Consider the following 20,867-nt stretch of genomic DNA (forward strand, 5'->3'; position numbering starts at 1 on the left):
TAGATTTCTATCTTGAGTAACTCTACCTTTTGGGGCAAACTTCTTCTACAAACGAATAAGATAAATTTTATTTATTTGAATAGCTAATTTATCACAAGAATAATTGCTAAGATTTAGAGTGCTATTGTAAAGTGACAACATTCAAAGATGAAAAGGATAATTTAATTAAAGATGATCTTTTTAAACTAATAGACAGCATTTTTATTTGGAGCTTAAAACATCCTATAACTTAAAAAAATATTAGCAATATTGAATACATATCTTTAAAGTATATAACATACTTAACTAAATACAGGAATAATTCTTTCCAAGCTTACTACAATCTTAAAAGTATACTAGCTAAACATCAAGATTTAAGCTTATATTTTAAGACTCTTTCAAATATACTATCATCTAAAATAGAAGAAGAAATACTGCATTAATAATAAAATAATCTTAAAAAAAAATCAAATGAAACTTAATTCATCACTTAAGTAAATTAAATTAAATTAGTAATAGAAGCAGATAAAATTGAGAGAAAATTTATGCCATTGTTGATAGATTTTGCATAAAAAAAGTATGAGTATTACTACATTCTAAAAGAATAAAATATTTCTTTATAAGATTTCTTAGACTTAACTCTTTCTGTGTCGTAAGAAGCCCTAAAAATCTAAAAGGTTTACACTTAATTATTTATTAAAAATTTAGATTACCCTTTATTCAGAAAATCTTATCAAGTATCTAAGGTAAATTTTAAAATTATTTAAATATTTTTCTCTCATTAAAACATTTTACGTAAATGATATAGTTAAGGCAAGTTTACAAAGTTATAGTATTGAATGATTTATTTGCTTCTATCTAAGATGAAATTAATTTGAATGAAATTGTAAGGAATGATTAAAATAAATATTTAGATTAAGTCAGCAATTCAGCAGTTTTAAGAGGAGATGTAATTTCAATGAAAGTAAGTTTTGCTAAAAACTAAGGATAAATAATTAGCAACAATTTGTCTAAAATAGCAAATTATTTTGGGTACACTGATAAGGAGGTCTATAAAATTAAAAATTTCAAATCTCTCATGCCAAGCTTTATAGGTGATATACATGATTTTTTTATGCAAAGTTCAATATAAAAAGGATTTTCTTATCTCTCTGGATAAAAGGTGCAAGTATTTGCAGAAGACTCTTAATGTTTTTTAATTCCTATAAACCTCTTCTTTACTTTTTCTTTTGAAAACTAAAATGACTGTTGTATTTATAGTACTTTGATTAAAAGAGATACTAATAATTCTTATATCTTATTTGATTAACTTGGAAAAATTTTAGGAATTTCATATAAAGCATTTTCTTAGCTTTTTAAAAGTAAAATTGATAAAGTGGAAAACGATAAACTTACTAATTTATAAAGAGATAAATAAAAATAATAAAACTTTTCTCAAAAAAAGTAGGTAATCAAGTTTAATGATTAATGAAAATTACTTTAATAGTTTTAAAAATTTTTAAGAAATTTATTTAAAACTAAATGTCTGTCTTTCTAAAATATAGTGAATGGGAGGGATAACTATTTTTTAGAAAAACCTTTATTTTTTAATAATATTTATTTTTTTTTAATTATTTAAATAGATTGAAGAATATTTCAAAGATATATCACCGTCTTAAGTTTATAATAATTTTTCTATATTTTTGATAATACCATAGATCTTAAGAGTTATTAGAAAGCACTATGAAGAAAATGAATAAACAAATTAAATAACTCAAAGTAATAAATTTAATCAAATTAAAGCATCTACAAATTTGTGTCAAAATAAAATTTATAAGATTTAGATACCATATAATTTTCAAGATCTTAACACTAAACTTAATTAATTTTTAAGCTAATTCACTAGCTCAAAAGATAGAAATTAATTTTAATCTGGAATTGACTTTGTTTCTTACTACAGATAGATTTAGCAGTTCTAGAAGAGAAACTCAAATGTAATAAATCTTTATTAAAAACTTATTATTATTTACAAATAAAAAAATATTACACATTATTAAATATTTCTTATTTAGTTATTTTAATTTGATAAATTTAAAATATTAAACACTTTTTAAAAAGTTTTATGAAAATAGTAACAATTTGTTTAGGGAATTAGATATTTCTTTTAACTTATAACTTATTTCTTACTTCTATGAATAAAATCATGTTAAAAAAACCAGATCCTTCTATTGTTTGGAAATAATGGATACCTTTTAAAATAAAAATGAAGCAAAATTAATTAATCCTTTTTTAAGAATGAATCATCTTTAAGAAGCAGAAGAGAATTTTAATAAAATAGAGAACACTATTGAATCCAGTCATTATTCTTAAAAATTTTAAACTTATATGTCACAAGATTAAAAAGAAAATAGTGAAATTAAAGATAATTTATTTTTAGATTAATAAAATTAAATAAATTTTACATCTCTAACTAATACACATAATTTAATTAAAGAGGATAGCACTCTTTCATCTAAATAATAAAAAAATTAAATATAATAAAAAGAAGATATTGAGTTTGTTGATATATTATATCCTTAAAACTTGAATTAAATTGATTTAATTTAAAAATTTAATAATTATGATAATAGTGTTTAAAATTTAAATGTCTAAACACGTGATCCTCCTTCTTTGTTAGCTTCTCCTTATTTTTAAGGACAAATAGATAACTAAATTTAATCCGTTCCATTATAATAGTCTTCTTCTAGCTCTTAAATTTCAGAAAAAGAAAATGTCGCTAGCGGCTTTTCCTAGAATTACTGTTTCTATAAATAATATACTTTTGATGAACAAAAAAACAATTAACCAGAAAGCACGATTTTTAATATGATTCAAAAAGTAAAATTACATTTAAAAACATATAAAATAGAAAATATTTAATTCATGATTATTATTATTTTATAGGATACTCAAAATATAGTTGAATCAGATCTAGAAAAGTTAAAAATGAATAGTTTTCCTATTTTATAAAAGAAATCTACTGACGAAGATGATGAAGATTTGATAAAAATTTCATCTGATATAAACAATTTAGAATAATAAAAGGATAAAAGTAAATTAGATATAATTATGCACACAAATAAAATAAAGATCAGCAAAATTAATATGGATAAAACTATTCATTAATAAATTAGTTTTAATCCTAAGCAAGAAGAGTTTTTTAATGAAGCATAATAATTTAATTAAACAGTTTCAACATCGAGAGTATTAATAGAGTAAAACATAAATAATAGTTCTCCTTAAAATACTAAAACAAAGAAATAAAGCTATGAAATTTTATTCAATTAATTAAGTTAATATAAATTATAAAATAAAATTTTAGATGTAAAAGAATAAAATATTAATTAATATTTTAAGAGTGAGAATCAAGTATTTTAGCTTTTTCAGAATATGTAAACAAAAAACTCCTCCTAACATTCTCTAAGTTCATTACTATTAAAAACCAAAGGCCGAATAATTAATCAAATTTAAGATAAATCTAAATCACATATAACTGTTAAGATATTCAATATATTATCATGTAAATTATTTGCTATTTTTATTAAAAAAATCTAAATTAATATTAAACTTTTATATAAATAATTAAAAGTGTTCGTCATAATAGCGTTTATTTCCCTGATTATAATTTATAGTATAGTAATTAATTCTAAGTTTAACATAGCGACTGATACTTTTTCTGTAAGTAATTCTATTTCTGAAATTAATTAGCAATATTTTAGAGCTATATTATCTAGTCTGTAGTTGTACCAAGTAAATAACGGGTTATTCTTCAATATTGAACCAATTATAAACAAATAAAATTAATTGAACCAATATCTAAATTAGACAGTTTACAGCTTTAAGAAGAGTTATATTTAGTATATGTCTAACTATATCTCTTATGACCTGTTTTAGCAATAAAATTTATAAGTAACAATCTTTAATAATAAGTAAATAACCACATTTGATTAAATTAAATATTTACATCCTCATAAAATAAATATTTTCAAACAAAATTTTATCATTTAGTTATTACAAATTTTTTAAAAAAATCTATTTTATAATGTAAAAAAAAAAAGAAAATATTTATTTTTTTTCAAATAATTTTTAAAATATTTTTTTATTATTTTTTCAATCATATTTAAAAAAAAACAGCAATTAATTTGTGAGATATTAAAAAAAATTTAAATTTTATTTAGAAATTAATTTTATTTTTAAAATAATTAGGAAAGGATACTCTTAAGTGTTAAGAAATAATTTTGAATTTGATATGTTAAATTTTGAAAATATTATAAATTTAATAAATTAACAAAATCAAATTGATGGACTGTTCTACTTAATTTAAAATATGATACTTTTTAGAGAAAATCAATAAAAAAATATAGAAAATGTTTATTAACAAGATACGCAAAATCAAAATAATCTCAAATATTTTAACATTTTAACTATCAGCTTAACTATATTCATTTATTTTATTATTTTTTCAATTGCTATTTATTTAATAATGCTAATTTAGAAATACTAAGAAAAAATGCTGATGACTATAGCTAGAATATAAGTATTTGAATGTGAAAATAACTCGTACATTTATAAAAAGTTTGTTCAAACTCTTAAAGATCCATCATTGTCTTGGCTACAAACTGATTTTGTTTCAACTAAATTTTTCTTAAAAATTACTAACGAAGATAAAGAAAACAGCTAATATTCTTAAAATAGCCCAAAAAAGATGAAGTAGTTTGAAAAAAAGCAATCTTTTATTAATTTTGAAAGTGGTTTAGCAGTATATACATAAAGATCAAAAAAATTAAAAAAAAGTCAAATGATTTCAACTTCTTTCACTCATTAAAATTTGACTAAGTGGAAAAAAATAATTACCATAAGTTTGATTTGCTTTTTATCGATCGGTTTTTTTAGTGTAAGTAACTTGCTAATTAAAAACTTTAGCGATGTTTTCAATTAACCCTCTCTTATTTTTTATTAATCATCATAAACTATTTAGAACTTGTTATAATTGAAAGCCTTTTCTTAAATTCTCTCTAACTATAGATATATAACTCAATTCTAAACGGATTTTCCTATAGTTAAGTTAAATTAAACTTTTGAAATTTTTAAATAATAAAACTATCAAGTTGAATAATTAATACCTTAATTACTTAAGGATTTCGAAAAGCTTAGTGCATATTCAAAGTCTTCTTAAACTAATTATTTAATCAATATTTTAAAGCAAAATTTATGTGATTAATTAGAAAATAATTAACAGATAACTTTGGACTGCTCTAAATTTTCAGAATCAGAAATTTAACTTTTATAAGGTGGAGCTTTAGGGATTGTAAATAGGTATATATATATATTTAACCAATATTCAAGTTTATTCAAAAACGATCTTGAGTTAGAAAGACATACTTTATAGTTACAGTAATTCTTAAATAGTACTGACTATTTTGACCTTTTTATTGATATGACTTAATAAATAGATGCTATTTCAAATAATTTTATAAGCACAATATCAAAAATCTGTTTAGATTTTACTTCACATTTAAGTCAACAAATTTAGCTTTATTTTATAATTTTGGGACCTATTATGTTTCTTATTTAAATATTAGCAATTTTTTATATAAAGGGAGTATTTTATAATTAATTAAGATGTTTAACATTAGGATTAACCTTAATACCTTATTCTAAAATGCAAGAAGAATCTACTTTATAAATCATTAAACAGCTATAACAATAGTGAAATATTGACTGCCAAATAAATTAAATATTTTCTTGTTTTTTTATGTTATTTGTATTTTTAAATATTAAGTTAACAACTTTTAGTAAAACGATAAAATAAAAAACTAGTTTTTTAAATATTTATTTATAAATTGAATTAAAATACTTTCATTTAAAATAAAATTTCTAATATATATATATATTAGTGTTTTTGTAAAAATAATTTTTTAAATTTGAGCAAAGCCCTAAAGAAGCAATCATTCAAATTTTATGAGAATAAATCAAATTATTTTATCTATCTATCTATCAACTTAAAAGCAATATTCTCTCAGTTTTTTTTAAATTCATTATTTTTAATTGATATAGTACTTTAATATGAGTATTTATGAAAATTTTATATATAGAAAAATGCCATTCAAAAATTTAGTGAATTTAGATCACTATTTTTTTGAATGGCTAATGATTTTGAATATTATATATGTAAAAATAAATAATTTTATAATAGAATTTCATTAATGATATTAATAATTTTTATTTATATAAAAATACTCAAAATATGTACTAACTTTGGATCTCGGTTGGATTTCTAAAAGAGGAATTACGGTAACCATTTTTCCACTTAAAAAGGTGTGATTAGTGCATGCCTGGAACATACTCATTAGCAGACCCAAACTAAGGGAAATAAAGCTTTCTAGTTTAATGCTAAAAAAGCTCAAATGTTTATGCTAAATAATGTTATTCAAATTAAACATACTACAAGATAATTATTAGAGAGAAACAAAGTTAACAGGAACTATTTAATTATGCTAGGTGTTAGGATGCAGCGAAATAAATTAAAACTAGATTAATGGATGCATTTAAGGTTATATTGGTCCTTTATGTAATTCTTGTGATTATAAAGGAATATATTGGGGAGTAAACTACGCTTAAAAAGGTAAAGAATGTTATGAATGTGATAAAATAGTCTAATTATATTTCTATCTGGCCATAATAATTTGATTTTACACATTCTACATTGTGATTAGCGTGATTAGCTAAATACAAAGCAATATTTTAATTATAAAAATTGAATATTTAAGAAAAATGGAGATACTATTTTTGAGCAAAACTAAATTAAGAGGATTTTAGACTGGAATTATTTTAAAGATATTTTTTCAATACTTATAGATATTCACATCTTCTATTGATATCTAAAATTATATTCCAGATTTTATAGGAAATATTTATAAGCTTGGTGGTGATCCTTCTCAAATAACTTATACAAATTTAGATTGTATATATAAGGACTGGGTAATATCCTAATTCTGGTTTTATAGATTAGTAATGTAAATTGCTTTAATTGTATTTATATTTGGTTTAGTCTTAAGCTCTAGGTATCTATTAAGTAGAAACATATAAAGATTCTATAAAATTAAGACATATTTTATATTTATCTACTTTTTCTATTATTCTTCAATTGTAAAATTATTAGTGTCTCTTTGCGTTTGTAAAAAAGTTGGAACTTATTATTATATGCTTAATGATCATCTTTAAAAGTGCTGGACTTATGAGCATGCACTTTTTTAGATTAGAATGGTCTATCCTTTAACTATAATTTGCTCTATCATAATACTTTTAATAATTAATGATAAAATAAAATTTGGCCTCCAAAAAAAACAAATAAAATAATGTTAAGCTTATTAAAATATATTATTTATTTTTCAAAGATATAAATAAAAATTTTATTATTAGGAGATCCTTAAATGTTTTAAAGGTTTATCATAATAATTATTTTAAATTTGGATATACAAGCTATTATTTAAAGGTAATTAATACTCTTTATTTGCTTTATATTATTAAATATGACAATACAACAGAACCCATATTAATAAAAACAATCTCAAAATTTAGAAGTTTTGCTTTAAACAATGACTTTAATTGCTTTGATATTGCAGATATTAGTTTATGTATTAGAAGCTCAGTTTTATAAACGCTTAGTTTTGATAATTATTATCATCATTTTAAATTTCTATAACTTATTAAAGATAATCTTTGAATATTATAGATCAGCTTTAGATTTAATCTTGAAATCTTAAAATCAAAAAGATAAAAAATTGATCCATTTTTTATTCAAATTAAAAATAATTAGCTTTGAAATAAAAAAAAATTAAATTTAATTATAAAGAATTTCTCATTTTTGGAAAAAGTCATATTCTTAAAAGAAAAATTTTAATTAATTCAATGTATCTCAACTACTATCAAAGGAGTAATTCAAAGAGTTGAAAATTTTTTTTTAATTTTTTTACGGATAAAAATATTTACTTGTTTTTTAGATTTTATTTTCTAAAAATAAAATTATATTATTTGATAATTATCATTTGTGTGTAATTTTAAATAGACTTTTACATTTTATTTATTTTTTCAGCTATTTAATTATTTATTCATAATATAATAAGGAAACTATTCTCTAAAAATAACAATTACTTATTTAATATGTTCTCTCATAAATAAGTTCTTTTTTAGTTTACTGATTTTTCAAAAAAAAAGGTTGTTAAATTAAATTTTGAGAAATTAATAAGAATTCTGTGAGATGTGAAATTATAAGGATTTACTGTATATCATATTATCTATTCAAAATATTTTAGATTACACTATATATAAATTAAATGTGTAAAGTTATTTGTAAATTTTTTTTCTCCTTAAAATTCAAAAACAAAAATGCTTGAAAGTTAAAAGTAATAACATGTTAAAAAAATATTATTGTTTTTTAAACATAATATCTTTTTTTTAAAACTTATTATTTTTTATAATTAAAAACTTTAAACTTATATTTTAAGCGCTGATTTACTAATAGAAAAATAGAAAGATATATTTGCTTTATTTGATTACAGATTTATGAGAATTACATATGTAATATTTTATTTTAATATCAAAATCTCTAAATTTTAAAAAACTGTTAGCATTTTATTGATATTTTTGATTTAATTATTCTGAAAAATTCATATCCTAAATAAAAAATGCTTTTTTAAATAACAAATAATAATGAAAAATAAGTATTTATAAAATTACTATTTACTTTAAATAACTTCATAGTTACTTTCTTTGAGTAAATTGTAATTTAAAATATAAAAAAAGGATTTAATGTTATTAAAAGATAATTTTGTTAAATATAAAGAAAACTAATTCGAATGAAATTTGAGGATGTAGACTAATTAAGAAATAAACTTATTTATAGATTAAAATGAGAGAGATATAGATATATACAGATTACTCATTTCTTATTATTATCATGCACTAAATTTATTATTTCATTAATTTAAAAAGTAAACAAAAAAGGATATGTATTTAGTAATTTAATAAACAAACAAACAAAAAACTAGTAGAAATAAATATCAAGTAAACAAGTTTAGTAAAATAGTGAGTGATGGGTACTAAAAAATTAGAAGTAAAAAAACAAAATAAAAATGAAGAAATACAAACTAAAAATAAAAAAGGTGTGCTTCTTTTATTTTTTGAGACAGTTTTAGAAATTATTGAAGATAAGTACACATATAGCATCCACACGAATTTCTTTTGTTTTTTGGTTTTGATCTACATGTTACAAATACTTGGATATGTCTTTTAAACTAATTCTCTTGAATGTTAAAAAGAACAAAAAATGAAAACTTTAAGCTTAATATCAGAATTTTCTACTGGAACTTATTTTTTATTTATAGGTGGTAAATTAAGATTGATTATTTACACATTTATCATAGCTTAAGTTCTTATGTATGCATATATTATTTACCTGGTATTGATTACTTTAGCTAAATATTTTAAATTTAAATCATGGTTGCTTAAGACTAGAAAAATTAGAAATTCAATTAACAAAAGACTCACAATATATTTCCTAATTTATATATGGTTACTATCTATACCTAATCTTGAAATTAATTCAGGAATCTCAAGTTGTGGCTAATATGAATTTTTGCCTTAGTATTATGGTAGCAATTGCAATTAAAAACCTGTTATTTTCTTAGTTACTTCATACCTAGGTTTATTCTTAACAATATGCACAACAATAACATTGCTTTTTTTCTACAGAACTTATGAATTTAATGATGCAACTCTTCTAAAAAGAAAGTTTAAACATATTTAAGTAGTTTAAATATTTCTATACTTTGCTACTATATTTAACTACTTCTTCAATTTTTTTCCAACTGATTTCTAATATGTAACTATTGAAGCGATATCAACACTCTATGTATATGATTCAATAGTAAACATACCATTTAAAAATAAGAAACTTGCAAAATTTTATATATGCATTTCAATCTTATTTCTTTCTATAAGTTCGGTTTCTATTTTATGGTAAAAAAATATTTTATTTACTTTCAAAGACCTTTTTTACTCAAATCTAATTATCTCATGCGTACTTTATGGCTTTTCTTCTTCTATTTGGTAAATTAGATATTCCTAGGTGATGCGTATAAATTCAATAAATTTTGAGAAGTAATACAACTAGTTTTTTTATTTTTTTATTAAAATAAATTTTATGATAATTTAAGGTGATCGATCAATAAATATTATAATATAATCACTTATCTTTTAATATTTTCATTAAGTAAGTATTTAATTTTTGGTAAATATAGTCAAATTAAAATAGATAAATTTCCCTGAAATGCTTATTTTCTTTCTTTCTTTCAAACTAATTTTAAAATAAACCATTCCATTTAAATAATTTTTTATAGATACTATGCTCATTTAGATTTCTATCTTGAGTAACTCTACCTTTTGGGGCAAACTTCTTCTACAAACGAATAAGATAAATTTTATTTATTTGAATAGCTAATTTATCACAAGAATAACTGTTATGATTTAGAGTGTTATTGTAAAGTGACAACATTCAAAGATGAAAAGGATAATTTAATAAAAGATGATCTTTTTAAATTAATAGACAGCATTTTTATTTGGAGCTTAAAACATCCTATAACTTAAAAAAATATTAGCAATATTGAATACATATCTTTAAAGTATATAACATACTTAACTAAATACAGGAATAATTCTTTCCAAGCTTACTACAATCTTAAAAGTATCCTAGCCAAACACCAAAATTTAAGCTTATATTTTAAGACTCTTTCAAATATTCTATCATCTAAAATAGAAGAAGAAATACAACATTAATAACAAAATAATCTTAAAAAAAAATCAAATGAAACTTAACTGATCACTTAAGTCAATTAAATTAAATTAGTAATAGAAGCAGATAAAATTGAAAGAAAATTTATGCCATTTTTGATCGATTTTGCATAAAAAAAGTATGAGTATTACTACATTCTAAAAGAATAAAATGTTTCTTTATAAAATTTCTTAGACTTAACTCTTTCTGTGTCGTAAAAAGCCCTAAAAATCTAAAAGGTTTACACTTAATTATTTATTAAAAATTTAGATTACCCTTTATTCAGAAAATCTTATCAAGTATCTAAGGTAAATTTTAATTATATTTAAAATTATTTAAATATTTTTCTCACTTTAAAAAATTTTATGTAAATGATATAGTTAAGGTAAGTTTACAAAGTTATAGTATTGAATGATTTATTTGCTTCTATCTAAGATGAAATTAATTTGAATGAAATATTAAGGAATGATTAAAATAAATATTTAGATTAAGTCAGCAATTAAGCAGTTTTAAGAGGAGATGTAATCTCAATGAAAGTGAGTTTTGCTAAAAACTAAGGAGAAATAATTAGCAATAATTTGTCTAAAATAGCAAATTATTTTGGGTACACTGATAAGGAGGTCTGTAAAATTAAAAATATCAAATCTCTCATGCCAAGCTATATAGGTGATATCCATGATTTTTTTATACAAAGTTCAATATAAAAAGGATTTTCTTATCTCCTTGGATAAAAGATGCAAGTATTTGCAGAAGACTCTTAATGTTTTTTAATTCCTATAAACCTCTTCTTTACTTTTTCTTTTGAAAATTAAAATGATTGTTGTATTTATAGTACTTTGCTTAAAAGTGATACAAATAATTCTTATATTTTATTTGATTAACTTGGAAAAATTTTAGGAACCTCATATAAAGCATTTTCTTAGCTTTTTAAAAGTAAAATTGATAAAGCGGAAAACGATAAGATATCTAATTTATAAAGAGACAAATAAAAATAATAAAACTTTTCTCAAAAAAAGTAGGTAATCAAGTTTAAATATTAATGAAAATTAATTTAATAGTTTTAAAAATTTTTAAGAAATTTATTTAAAACTAAATGTCTGTCTTTCTAAAATATAGTGAATGGGAGGGATAACTATTTTTTAGAAAAACCTTTATTTTTTAATAATATTTATTTTTTTTAATTATATAAAATAGATTGAAGAATATTTCAATGATATATCACCATCCTAAGTTTATAATAATTTTTCTATATTTTTGATAATACCATAGATCTTAAGAGTTATTAGAAAGCACTATGAAGAAAATGAATAATCAAGTTAAATAACTCAAAGTAATAATCTTAATTAAAATAAAATATGTACAAATTTGTGTCAAAATAAAATTTATAAGATTAAGATACCATATAATTTTCAAGATCTTAACACTAAACTCAATCAATTTTTAAGCTAATATACTAGCTCAGAAGATAGAAATTTATTTTAATCTGGAAGTGACTTTGTTTCTTACTATAGATAGATTTAGTAGTTCTAGAAAAGAAACTCTAATGTAATAAAACTTTATTAAATACTTATTATTATTTACAAATAAAAAAAAATTTCACATTATAAAATATTTCTTTGTTTGTTGTTTTTATTTGATAAATTTAAAATATTAAACACTTTTTAAAAAGTTTTATGAAAATAGTAACAATTTGTTTAGGGAATTAGATATTTCTTATAACTTATAACTTATTTCTTACTTCTATGAATAAAATCATGTTAAAAAAACCAGGTCCTTCTATTGTTTAGAAATAATGGATGCCTTTTAAAATAAAAATGAAGCAAAATTAATTAATCCTTTTTTAAGAATGAATCATCTTTAAGAAGCAGAAGAGAATTTTAATAAAATAGAGAACACTATTGAATCCAGTCATTATTCTTAAAAATTTTAAACAAATATGACACTAGATTAAAAAGAAAATAGTGAAATTAAAGATAATTTATTTTTAGATTAATAAAAGTAAATAGATTTTACATCTCTAACTAATACACATAATTTAATTAAAGAGGATAGCACTCTTTCATCAAAATAATAAAAAAATTAAATATAATAAAAAAAAGATATTGAGTTTGTTGATATATTATATCCTTAAAACTTGAATTAAATTGATTTAATTTAAAAATTTAATAATTATGATAATAGCGTTTAAAATTTAAATGTCTAAATACGTGATCCTCCTTCTTTGTTAGCTTCTCCTTATTTTTAAGGACAAATAGATAACTAAATTTAATCCGTTCCATTATAATAGTCTTCTTCAAGCTCTTAAATTTCAGAAAAAGAAAATGTCGCTAGCAGCTTTTCCTAGAACTACTGTTTCTATAAATAATATACTTTTGATGAACAAAAAAACAATTAACCAGAAAACACGATTTTTAATATGATTCAAAAAGTAAAATTACATTTAAAAACACATAAAATAGAAAATATTTAATTCATGATTATTATTTTATAGGATACTAAAAATAAAGTTAAATCAGATCTAGAAAAGTTAAAAATGAATAGTTTCACTATTTTATAAAAGGAATCTACTGACAATAAAGCATAGTAGTTTAATTAAACAGTTTCAACATCGAGAGTATTAATAGAGTAAAAAATAAGTGATAGTTCTCCTCAAAATACTAAAACCAATAAATAAAGCTATGAAATTTTATTCAATTAATAAAGTGAACATAAATTAGAAAATAAAACTTAAGATGTAAATGAATAAAATATTAATAAATATTTTAAGAGTGAAAATCAAGTATTTTAGCTTATTCAAAATTTGTAAACAAAAAACTCCTCCTAACACTCTCTCAGCTCATTACTATTAAAAACCAAAGGCCGATTAATTAATCAAATTTAAGATAAATCTAAATCACATATTACTGTTAAGATGCTCAATATGTTATCATGTAAATTATTTGCTATTTTTATAAAAAAATCTAAATTTATTTTAAACTTTTTTTTTTAAATAATTAAAAGTGTTCGTCATAATAGCGTTTATATCCCTGATTATAATTTATAGTATAGTAATTAATACTAAGTTTAAAATAGCAACTGATGCTTTTTCTGTAAGTAATTCTATTTCTGAAATTAACTAGCAATATTTTAGAGCTCTATTATCTAGTCTGTAGCTGTACCAAGTAAATAACGGGTTATTCTTCAATATTGAACCAATTATAAGCAAATAAAATTAATTGAACCAATATCTAAATTAGACAGTTTACAGCTTTAAGAAGAGTTATATTTAGTATATGTCTAACTATATCTCTTATGATATGTTTTAGCAATAAAATTTATAAGTAACAATCTTTAATAATAAGTAAATAACCGAATTTGATTTAATTAAATATTTCCATCCTCATAAAATAAATATTTTCAAGCAAAGATATTATAAATATTTTTTAAAAATCTAATTTAAAATGTAAAAAAAATATTAAAGTTTTTAAAAAATTTTATAAAAACAAACTTTTATTCAAATAATTTTTAAAATATTATTTTTATTATTTTTTCAATCATATTTTTAAAAATTACAGCAATTAATTTATGAGATATTATATAAAATTTAAATTTGATTTAGTAATTAATTTTATTTTTTAAATAATTAGGAAAGGATATTCTTAAGTATTAAGAAGTAATTTTGAATTTGATATGTTAAATTTTAAAAATATTATAAATTTAATAAATTAACAAAATCAAATTGATGGACTGTTCTACTTAATTTAAAATATGATACTTTTTAGAGAAAATCAATAAATAAATATAGAAAATGTTTATTAACAAGATATGCAAAATCAAAATAATCTCAAATATTTTAATATTTTAACTTTCAGCTTAACTATATTCATTTATTTTATTATTTTTTCAGTTGCTATTTATTTAATAATGCTAATTTAGAAATACTAAGAAAAAATTTTGATGACTATAGCTAGAATATAAGTATTTGAGTGTGAAAATAACTCATCTATTTACAAAAAGTTTGTTCAAACTCTTAAAGATCCATCATTGTCTTGGCTACAAACTGATTTTATTTCAACTAAATTTTTCTAACAAACTACTAACGAAGATAAAAAAGATAAAGAAAAGGGCTATTTTTCTTAAAAAAGTCTAAAAAAGATGAAGTAGTTTGAAAAAAAAGAATCTTTTATTAATTTTGAAAGTAGTTTAGCAGTATATACAAAAAGATCAAAAAAATTAAAAAGAAGTCAAATGATTTCAACTTCTTTCACTCATTAAAATTTGACTAAGTGGAAAAAATTAATTACCATAAGTTTGATTTGCTTTCTATCAATCGGATTTTTTAGTGTAAGTAACTTAATAATCAAAAACTTTAACGATATTTTTAATTAACCCTCTCTTATTTTCTATTAATCCTCATAAACTATTTAGAACTTGTTATAATTGAAAGCCTTTTCTTAAATTCTCTCTAACTATAGATATATAACTCAATTCTAAACGGATTTTCCTATAGTTCAGTTAAATTAAACTTTTGAAATTTTTAAATAATAGAATTATCAAGTACAATAATTAATATCTTATTTACTTAATGAATTGGAAAAGCTTAGAGCATATTCAAAGTCTTCTTAAACTAATTATTTAAGCACTATTTTATAGCAAAATTTATGTGATTAGTTAGAAAATAATTAACAGCCAACTTTGGACTGCTCTAAATTTTCAGAATCAGAAATTTAACTTTTATAAGGTGGAGCTTTAGGGATTGTAAATAGGTATATATATATATATAACCAATATTCAAGTTTATTCAAAAACGATCTTGAATTAGAAAGACACACTTTATAGTTAGAATTATTCCTAAATAGTAGTGACTATTTTGACCTTTTTATTGATCTGTCTTAATAAATAGATGTTATTTCAAATAATTTTATAAGCACAATAACAAATATCTGTTTAGATTTTACTTCACTTTTAAGTCAACAAATTTAGCTTTATTTTATAATTTTGGGACCTATTATGCTTCTTGCTTAAATATTAGCAATTTTTTATATAAAGAGAGTATTTTATAATTAATTAAGATTTTTAATATTTGGATTAACCTTAATACCTTATTCTAAAATACAAGAAGAGTCTACTTTATAAATCATTAAATAGCTATGACAATAGTGAAATATTTATTGTGAAATAAATTAAATATTTTCTTGTTTTTTATATTATTTGTATTTTTAAATATAAAGTTAACAACTTTTAGTACAGCGATAAAATAAAAAACTAGTTTTTTAAATATTTATTTATAAATTGAATTAAAATACTTTCATTTAAAATAAAATTTCTAATCTTTTTATATATTAGTGTTTTTATTTTTTAAATTTGGGCAAAACCCTAAAGAAGCAATCATTAACAATTTAATATGAAAAAATTTTCAAAATTTATTTTTTTCAAAAAAAATGACATGTTATAAGAATATAAAGTATGTATATATTATTTCAAATTTTACATTTTGCGAATTTAAAGCTTTCTAAATACTCAAGAATAAAGCTGTTTTAAGCTTATTTAGCTGTATTTATTATTTTATTAAGATATATTACATTTCGCCTTTTGTAAATTAAATAGGCATTTCACTCTATATTTTAAGCTCAGATTTATGAATAGAAGAATAGAAGGATATTTATTTGCTTTATTTGATTTCATATTTATGAATATAGCATATTTAATATTTCGTTTTTAATATCAAAATCTCTAAATTTTAAAAAACTCTAACATTTTATTGATTATCTTGATTCAATTATTCAGGAAAGTTCATATCCTAAATCAAAATTTTTTTTTTAAATAACAAATCAATATGAACAATAAGTATTTATAAAATTATTATTTACTTTTAAATAAGTTGACAATAAATTTCTTTGATTCAATTGAAATTTGAAATAAATTCAAAAGCATTGAATTAAATTACTACAAAATTTTGTTAAATATAATGGAAACTAATTAGAATGTAATTTTAGATATAAAGTGTTTAGAAAATATATTTCTTGATTAATAAAAAATCAGTCAGGTTACTTACTTTTTATTATTATCATGCACTAAATTTATTAATTAAGTTATTTAAAAAATAAAAAATTATAATTTAATAAACAAAGAAAGTACCAGAAATAAGTATCAAGTAAACAACTTTAGTAATATAGTATAGCTACTAAAAAAGTAGAAGTAAAAAAACAAAATAAAAATGATGAAATACTAACTAAAAATAAAAAAGATGTTGTTGGTTTGTTTTTTGAGACAGATTTAGAAATTATTCAAGACAGGTTACTTATTTTTTATTATTATCATGCACTAAATTTATTAATTAAGTTATTTAAAAAATAAACAAAAAAAGGTAATTATTTGGTAATTTAATAAACAAAAAAGTAGCAGAAATAACTATCAAACAAGCAACTTTAATAAAGTGATGGGTACTAAAAAAGTAGAAGTAAAAAAACAAAATAAAATTGATGAAATACAAACTAAAAATAAAAAAGGTGTGCTTGGTTTGTTTTTTGAGACAGTTTTAGAAATAATTGAAGATAAGTACACACATAACATCCACACGAATTTCTTTTGTTTTTTAATTTTGATCTACATGGTACAAATACTAGGATATGTCTTTTAAACTTATATTCTTGAGTCTTAATAAGAACAAAAAATGAAAACTTTAGGCTAAATATCAGAATGTTCTACTGGAACCTATTTTTTATTTCTAGATGGCTAAGAAAAAATGATTATTTTGGCATTTTTTATAGCTTAAGTTCTTATGTATGCTTATATTATTTACCTGATATTGATTACTTTAGCTAAATATTTTAAATTCAAATCTTGGTTGCTTAAGACTAGAAAGATTAGAAATTCAATCAACAAAAGACTTACAATATACTTCCTAATTTATATATGGCTACTATCCATACCTAATCTTGAAATTAATTCTGGAGTTTCAAGTTGTGGCTAATATGGATTTTTGCCTTAGTATAATGGTAGCAATTGCAATTAAAAACCTGTTATTTTATCAGTTACTTCGTACTTAGGTTTATTCTTCACAATATGCACAACAATAACGCTGCTTTTTTTCTACAGAACTTATGAATTTAATGATTCAACTCTCCTAAAAAGAAAGTTTAAACATATTTAAGTAGTTTAAATGTCGCTATACTTTGCTACTGTATTTAACTATTTCATCAATTTATTTCCAATTGATTTCTAATATATAACTATTGAAGCTATATCAATACTCTATGTATATGATTCAATAGTAAATATACCATTTAGACATAAGAAACTAGCAAAATTTTATATTTGCGTTTCGATCTTATTTCTTTATTTAAATACGGTTTTTATTTTATGGTAAAAAAATTTTTTCTTTCTTTTCTAAGATCTTTTTTACTCAAATTTAATTATTTCATGCTTGCTCTATGGCTTTTCTTCTTCTATTTGGTAAATTAGATATTCTCAGGTGATGCGTATAAATTCAATAAATTTTGAGAAGTAATACTGCTAGATTTTAATTTTTTTATTCAATTTAATATTTTGATAATTTAAGGAGATCAATAAATACTATAAAACAACCACTTATTTTTCAATATTTACATTAAGTTAGAATTTAATTTATGCTAAATATAGTAAATTTAAAATAGATAAATTACCCACATTTCCTTATTTTCTTTCTTCCAAACTAATTTTAAATTAAACCATTCCATTTTAATAATTTTTATAGATACTATGCTCATTTAGATTTCTATCTTGAGTAACTCTACCTTTTAGGTCAAACTTCTTTTACAAACGAAAAAGATAAATTTCATTTATTTGAATAGCTCATCTACCACCAGAATAATTGCTAGGATTTAGAGTGTTATTGTAAAGTGACAACATTCAAAGATGAAAAGGATAATTTAATAATAGATGATCTTTATAAATTAATAGATAGTGTTTTCATTTGGAGCTTAAAGCATCCTATAACTTAAAAGAATATTAGCAATATAGAATACATATCTTTAAAGTATATAACATATTTAACTAAATACAGAAATAATTCTTTCTAAGCTTACTACAACCTTAAAAGTATCCTAGCCAAACACAAAAATTTAAGCTTATATTTTAAGACTCTTTCAAATATTCTATTATCTAAAATAGAAGAAGATATACTACATCAATAACAAAATAATCTTAAAAAAAAATATAATGAAACTTAATTCATCACTTAAGTCAATTAAATTAAATTAGTAATAGAAGCAGAAAAAATTGAAAGAAAAATTATGCCATTGTTGATAGATTTTGCATAAAAAAAGTATGAGTATTACTACATTCTAAAAGAATAAAATATTTCTTTATAAAATTTCTTAGACTTAACTCTTTCTGTTTCTTCAGAAGCCCTAAAAATATAAAAGGTTTACTCTTAATTATTTGTTAAAAATTTAGATTACCCTTTCTTCAGAAAATCTTATCAAGTATCTAAGGTACTTTTTATTAATTATATTTAAAATTATTTAAATATTTTTATCTCACTAAAACATTTTATGTAAATGATATAGTTAAGGCAAGTTTACAAAGTCATAGTATTGAATGATTTATTTGCTTCTATCTAAGATGAAATTTATTTGAATGAAATTTTAAGGAATGATTAAAATAAATATTTAGATTAAGTCAGCAATACAGCAGTTTTAAGAGGAGATGTAATCTCAATGAAAGTAAGTTTTGCTAAAAACTAAGGATAAATAATTAGCAACAATTTGTCAAAAATAGCAAATTATTTTGGGTATACTGATAAGGATGCCTATAAAATTAAAAATATCAAATCTCTCATGCCAAGCTTTATAGGTGATATACATGATTTTTTTATGCAAAGTTCAATATAAAAAGGATTTTCTAATCTCTTTGAATAAAAGATGCAAGTATTTGCAGCAGACTCTTAATGTTTTTTAATTCCTATAAACATCTACTTTACTTTTTCTTTTGAAAACTAAAATGACTGTTGTATTTATAGTACTTTGCTTAAAAGAGATACAAGTAATTCTTATATTTTATTTGATCACTTTGGAAAAATTTTAGGAACCTCATATAAAGCATTTTCTTAGCTTTTTAAAAGTAAAATTGACAAAGAGGAAAATGATAAACTAACTAATTTATTAAGAAACAAATAAGAATCACAATTCTTTTTTCAAAAATAGTAGGTAATAGAGTTTAAAAATTAATGAAAATTACTTTATTAATTTTTAAAATTAAAAATTAAAAAAAAATATTTCAAATATTTACTTTTTAAAAGTTTCCTATTTATATTTTTTTTAAATTAAATAAAATAGATTGAAGAATATTTCAATGATATATCACCATCTTAAGTTTATAATAATTTTTCTATATTTTTGATAATACCATAAATCTTAAGAGTTATTAGAAAGCACTATGAAAAAAATCAATAATCAAATTAAATAACTCAAAGTAATAATCTTAATTAAAATAAATAATGTACAAATTTGTGTCAAAATAAAATTTATAAGATTAAGATACCATATAATTTTCAAAATCTTAACACTAAGCTCAATCAATTTTTAAGCTAATTCACTAGCTCAAAAGATAGAAATTTATTTTAATCTGAAATTGACTATGTTTCTTACTACAGATAGATTTCACATTTCTAAAAGAGAAACTCTAATGTAATAAAACTTCATTAAATAATTATTATTATTTACAAATAAAAAAAATACTACACATTATTAAATATTTCTTAGTTAGTTATTTTAATTTGATAAATTCAAAATATTAAACACTTTTTAAAAAGTTTTATGAAAATAGTAACAATCTGTATAGGGAATTAGATATTTCTTTTAATTTATAAATTATTTCTTACTTCTATGAATAAAATTATGTTAAAAAAACCAGGTCCTTCTATTGCTTAGAACTTATAGATACCTTTTAAAATAAAAATGACACAAAATTATTTAATCCTTTTTTAAGAACTAATAATCTTTAAGAAGATCAAGAGAATGTGACTACAATAGAGAACACTATTGAATCCAGTCATTATTCTTAAAAATTTTAAACAAGT

At 20.5% G+C, this 20,867-nt stretch overlaps 5 protein-coding genes across 5 annotated transcripts in view; 2 read left to right on the forward strand and 3 right to left on the reverse strand. All coding sequences in view use genetic code 6, as the record gives it.

The window, feature by feature from the left end:
• The window catches only part of TTHERM_000768570 (hypothetical protein), a gene marked incomplete at both ends in the record, with an annotated part of 1,306 nt that extends 913 nt beyond the window's left edge, over window positions 1-393 (reverse strand). The window contains 2 exons of the mRNA XM_012797067.1: window positions 1-45; window positions 282-393. The exon at window positions 1-45 is cut by the window's left edge and continues 177 nt beyond it. Of these exons, the coding sequence (XP_012652521.1) occupies window positions 1-45; window positions 282-393 (157 nt within the window). The remainder of the gene's footprint in view (window positions 46-281) is intronic.
• Window positions 394-2,343: 1,950 nt separating this feature from the next.
• On the forward strand, window positions 2,344-3,359 carry TTHERM_00769570 (hypothetical protein; the record flags this gene model as incomplete). The annotated part of the gene is made up of 3 exons (XM_001013848.2): window positions 2,344-2,835; window positions 2,902-3,212; window positions 3,320-3,359. 3 exons carry the CDS (start codon window positions 2,344-2,346, stop codon window positions 3,357-3,359), a joined length of 843 nt encoding a protein of 280 aa, XP_001013848.2.
• Window positions 3,360-5,031: 1,672 nt separating this feature from the next.
• On the reverse strand, window positions 5,032-5,688 carry TTHERM_000769571 (hypothetical protein; the record flags this gene model as incomplete). Its single annotated transcript, XM_012797068.1, has 5 exons — window positions 5,032-5,051; window positions 5,130-5,174; window positions 5,235-5,422; window positions 5,506-5,552; window positions 5,629-5,688. 5 exons carry the CDS (start codon window positions 5,686-5,688, stop codon window positions 5,032-5,034), a joined length of 360 nt encoding a protein of 119 aa, XP_012652522.1.
• A 3,658-nt stretch (window positions 5,689-9,346) lies between these two features.
• TTHERM_000769573 (hypothetical protein) lies at window positions 9,347-9,975 on the reverse strand (the record flags this gene model as incomplete). Its single annotated transcript, XM_012797069.1, has 4 exons — window positions 9,347-9,365; window positions 9,455-9,473; window positions 9,576-9,778; window positions 9,827-9,975. 4 exons carry the CDS (start codon window positions 9,973-9,975, stop codon window positions 9,347-9,349), a joined length of 390 nt encoding a protein of 129 aa, XP_012652523.1.
• Window positions 9,976-10,935: 960 nt separating this feature from the next.
• Window positions 10,936-13,907, forward strand: TTHERM_00769590 (hypothetical protein; the record flags this gene model as incomplete). Its single annotated transcript, XM_001013850.3, has 6 exons — window positions 10,936-11,136; window positions 11,209-11,847; window positions 12,023-12,373; window positions 12,498-13,256; window positions 13,320-13,630; window positions 13,829-13,907. 6 exons carry the CDS (start codon window positions 10,936-10,938, stop codon window positions 13,905-13,907), a joined length of 2,340 nt encoding a protein of 779 aa, XP_001013850.3.
• Window positions 13,908-20,867: the final 6,960 nt, after the last annotated feature.

This window comes from Tetrahymena thermophila (genome assembly GCF_000189635.1).
Source record: "Tetrahymena thermophila SB210 genomic scaffold scf_8254670, whole genome shotgun sequence".
In the NCBI taxonomy this organism is placed as follows: Eukaryota; Ciliophora; class Oligohymenophorea; order Hymenostomatida; family Tetrahymenidae; genus Tetrahymena; species Tetrahymena thermophila.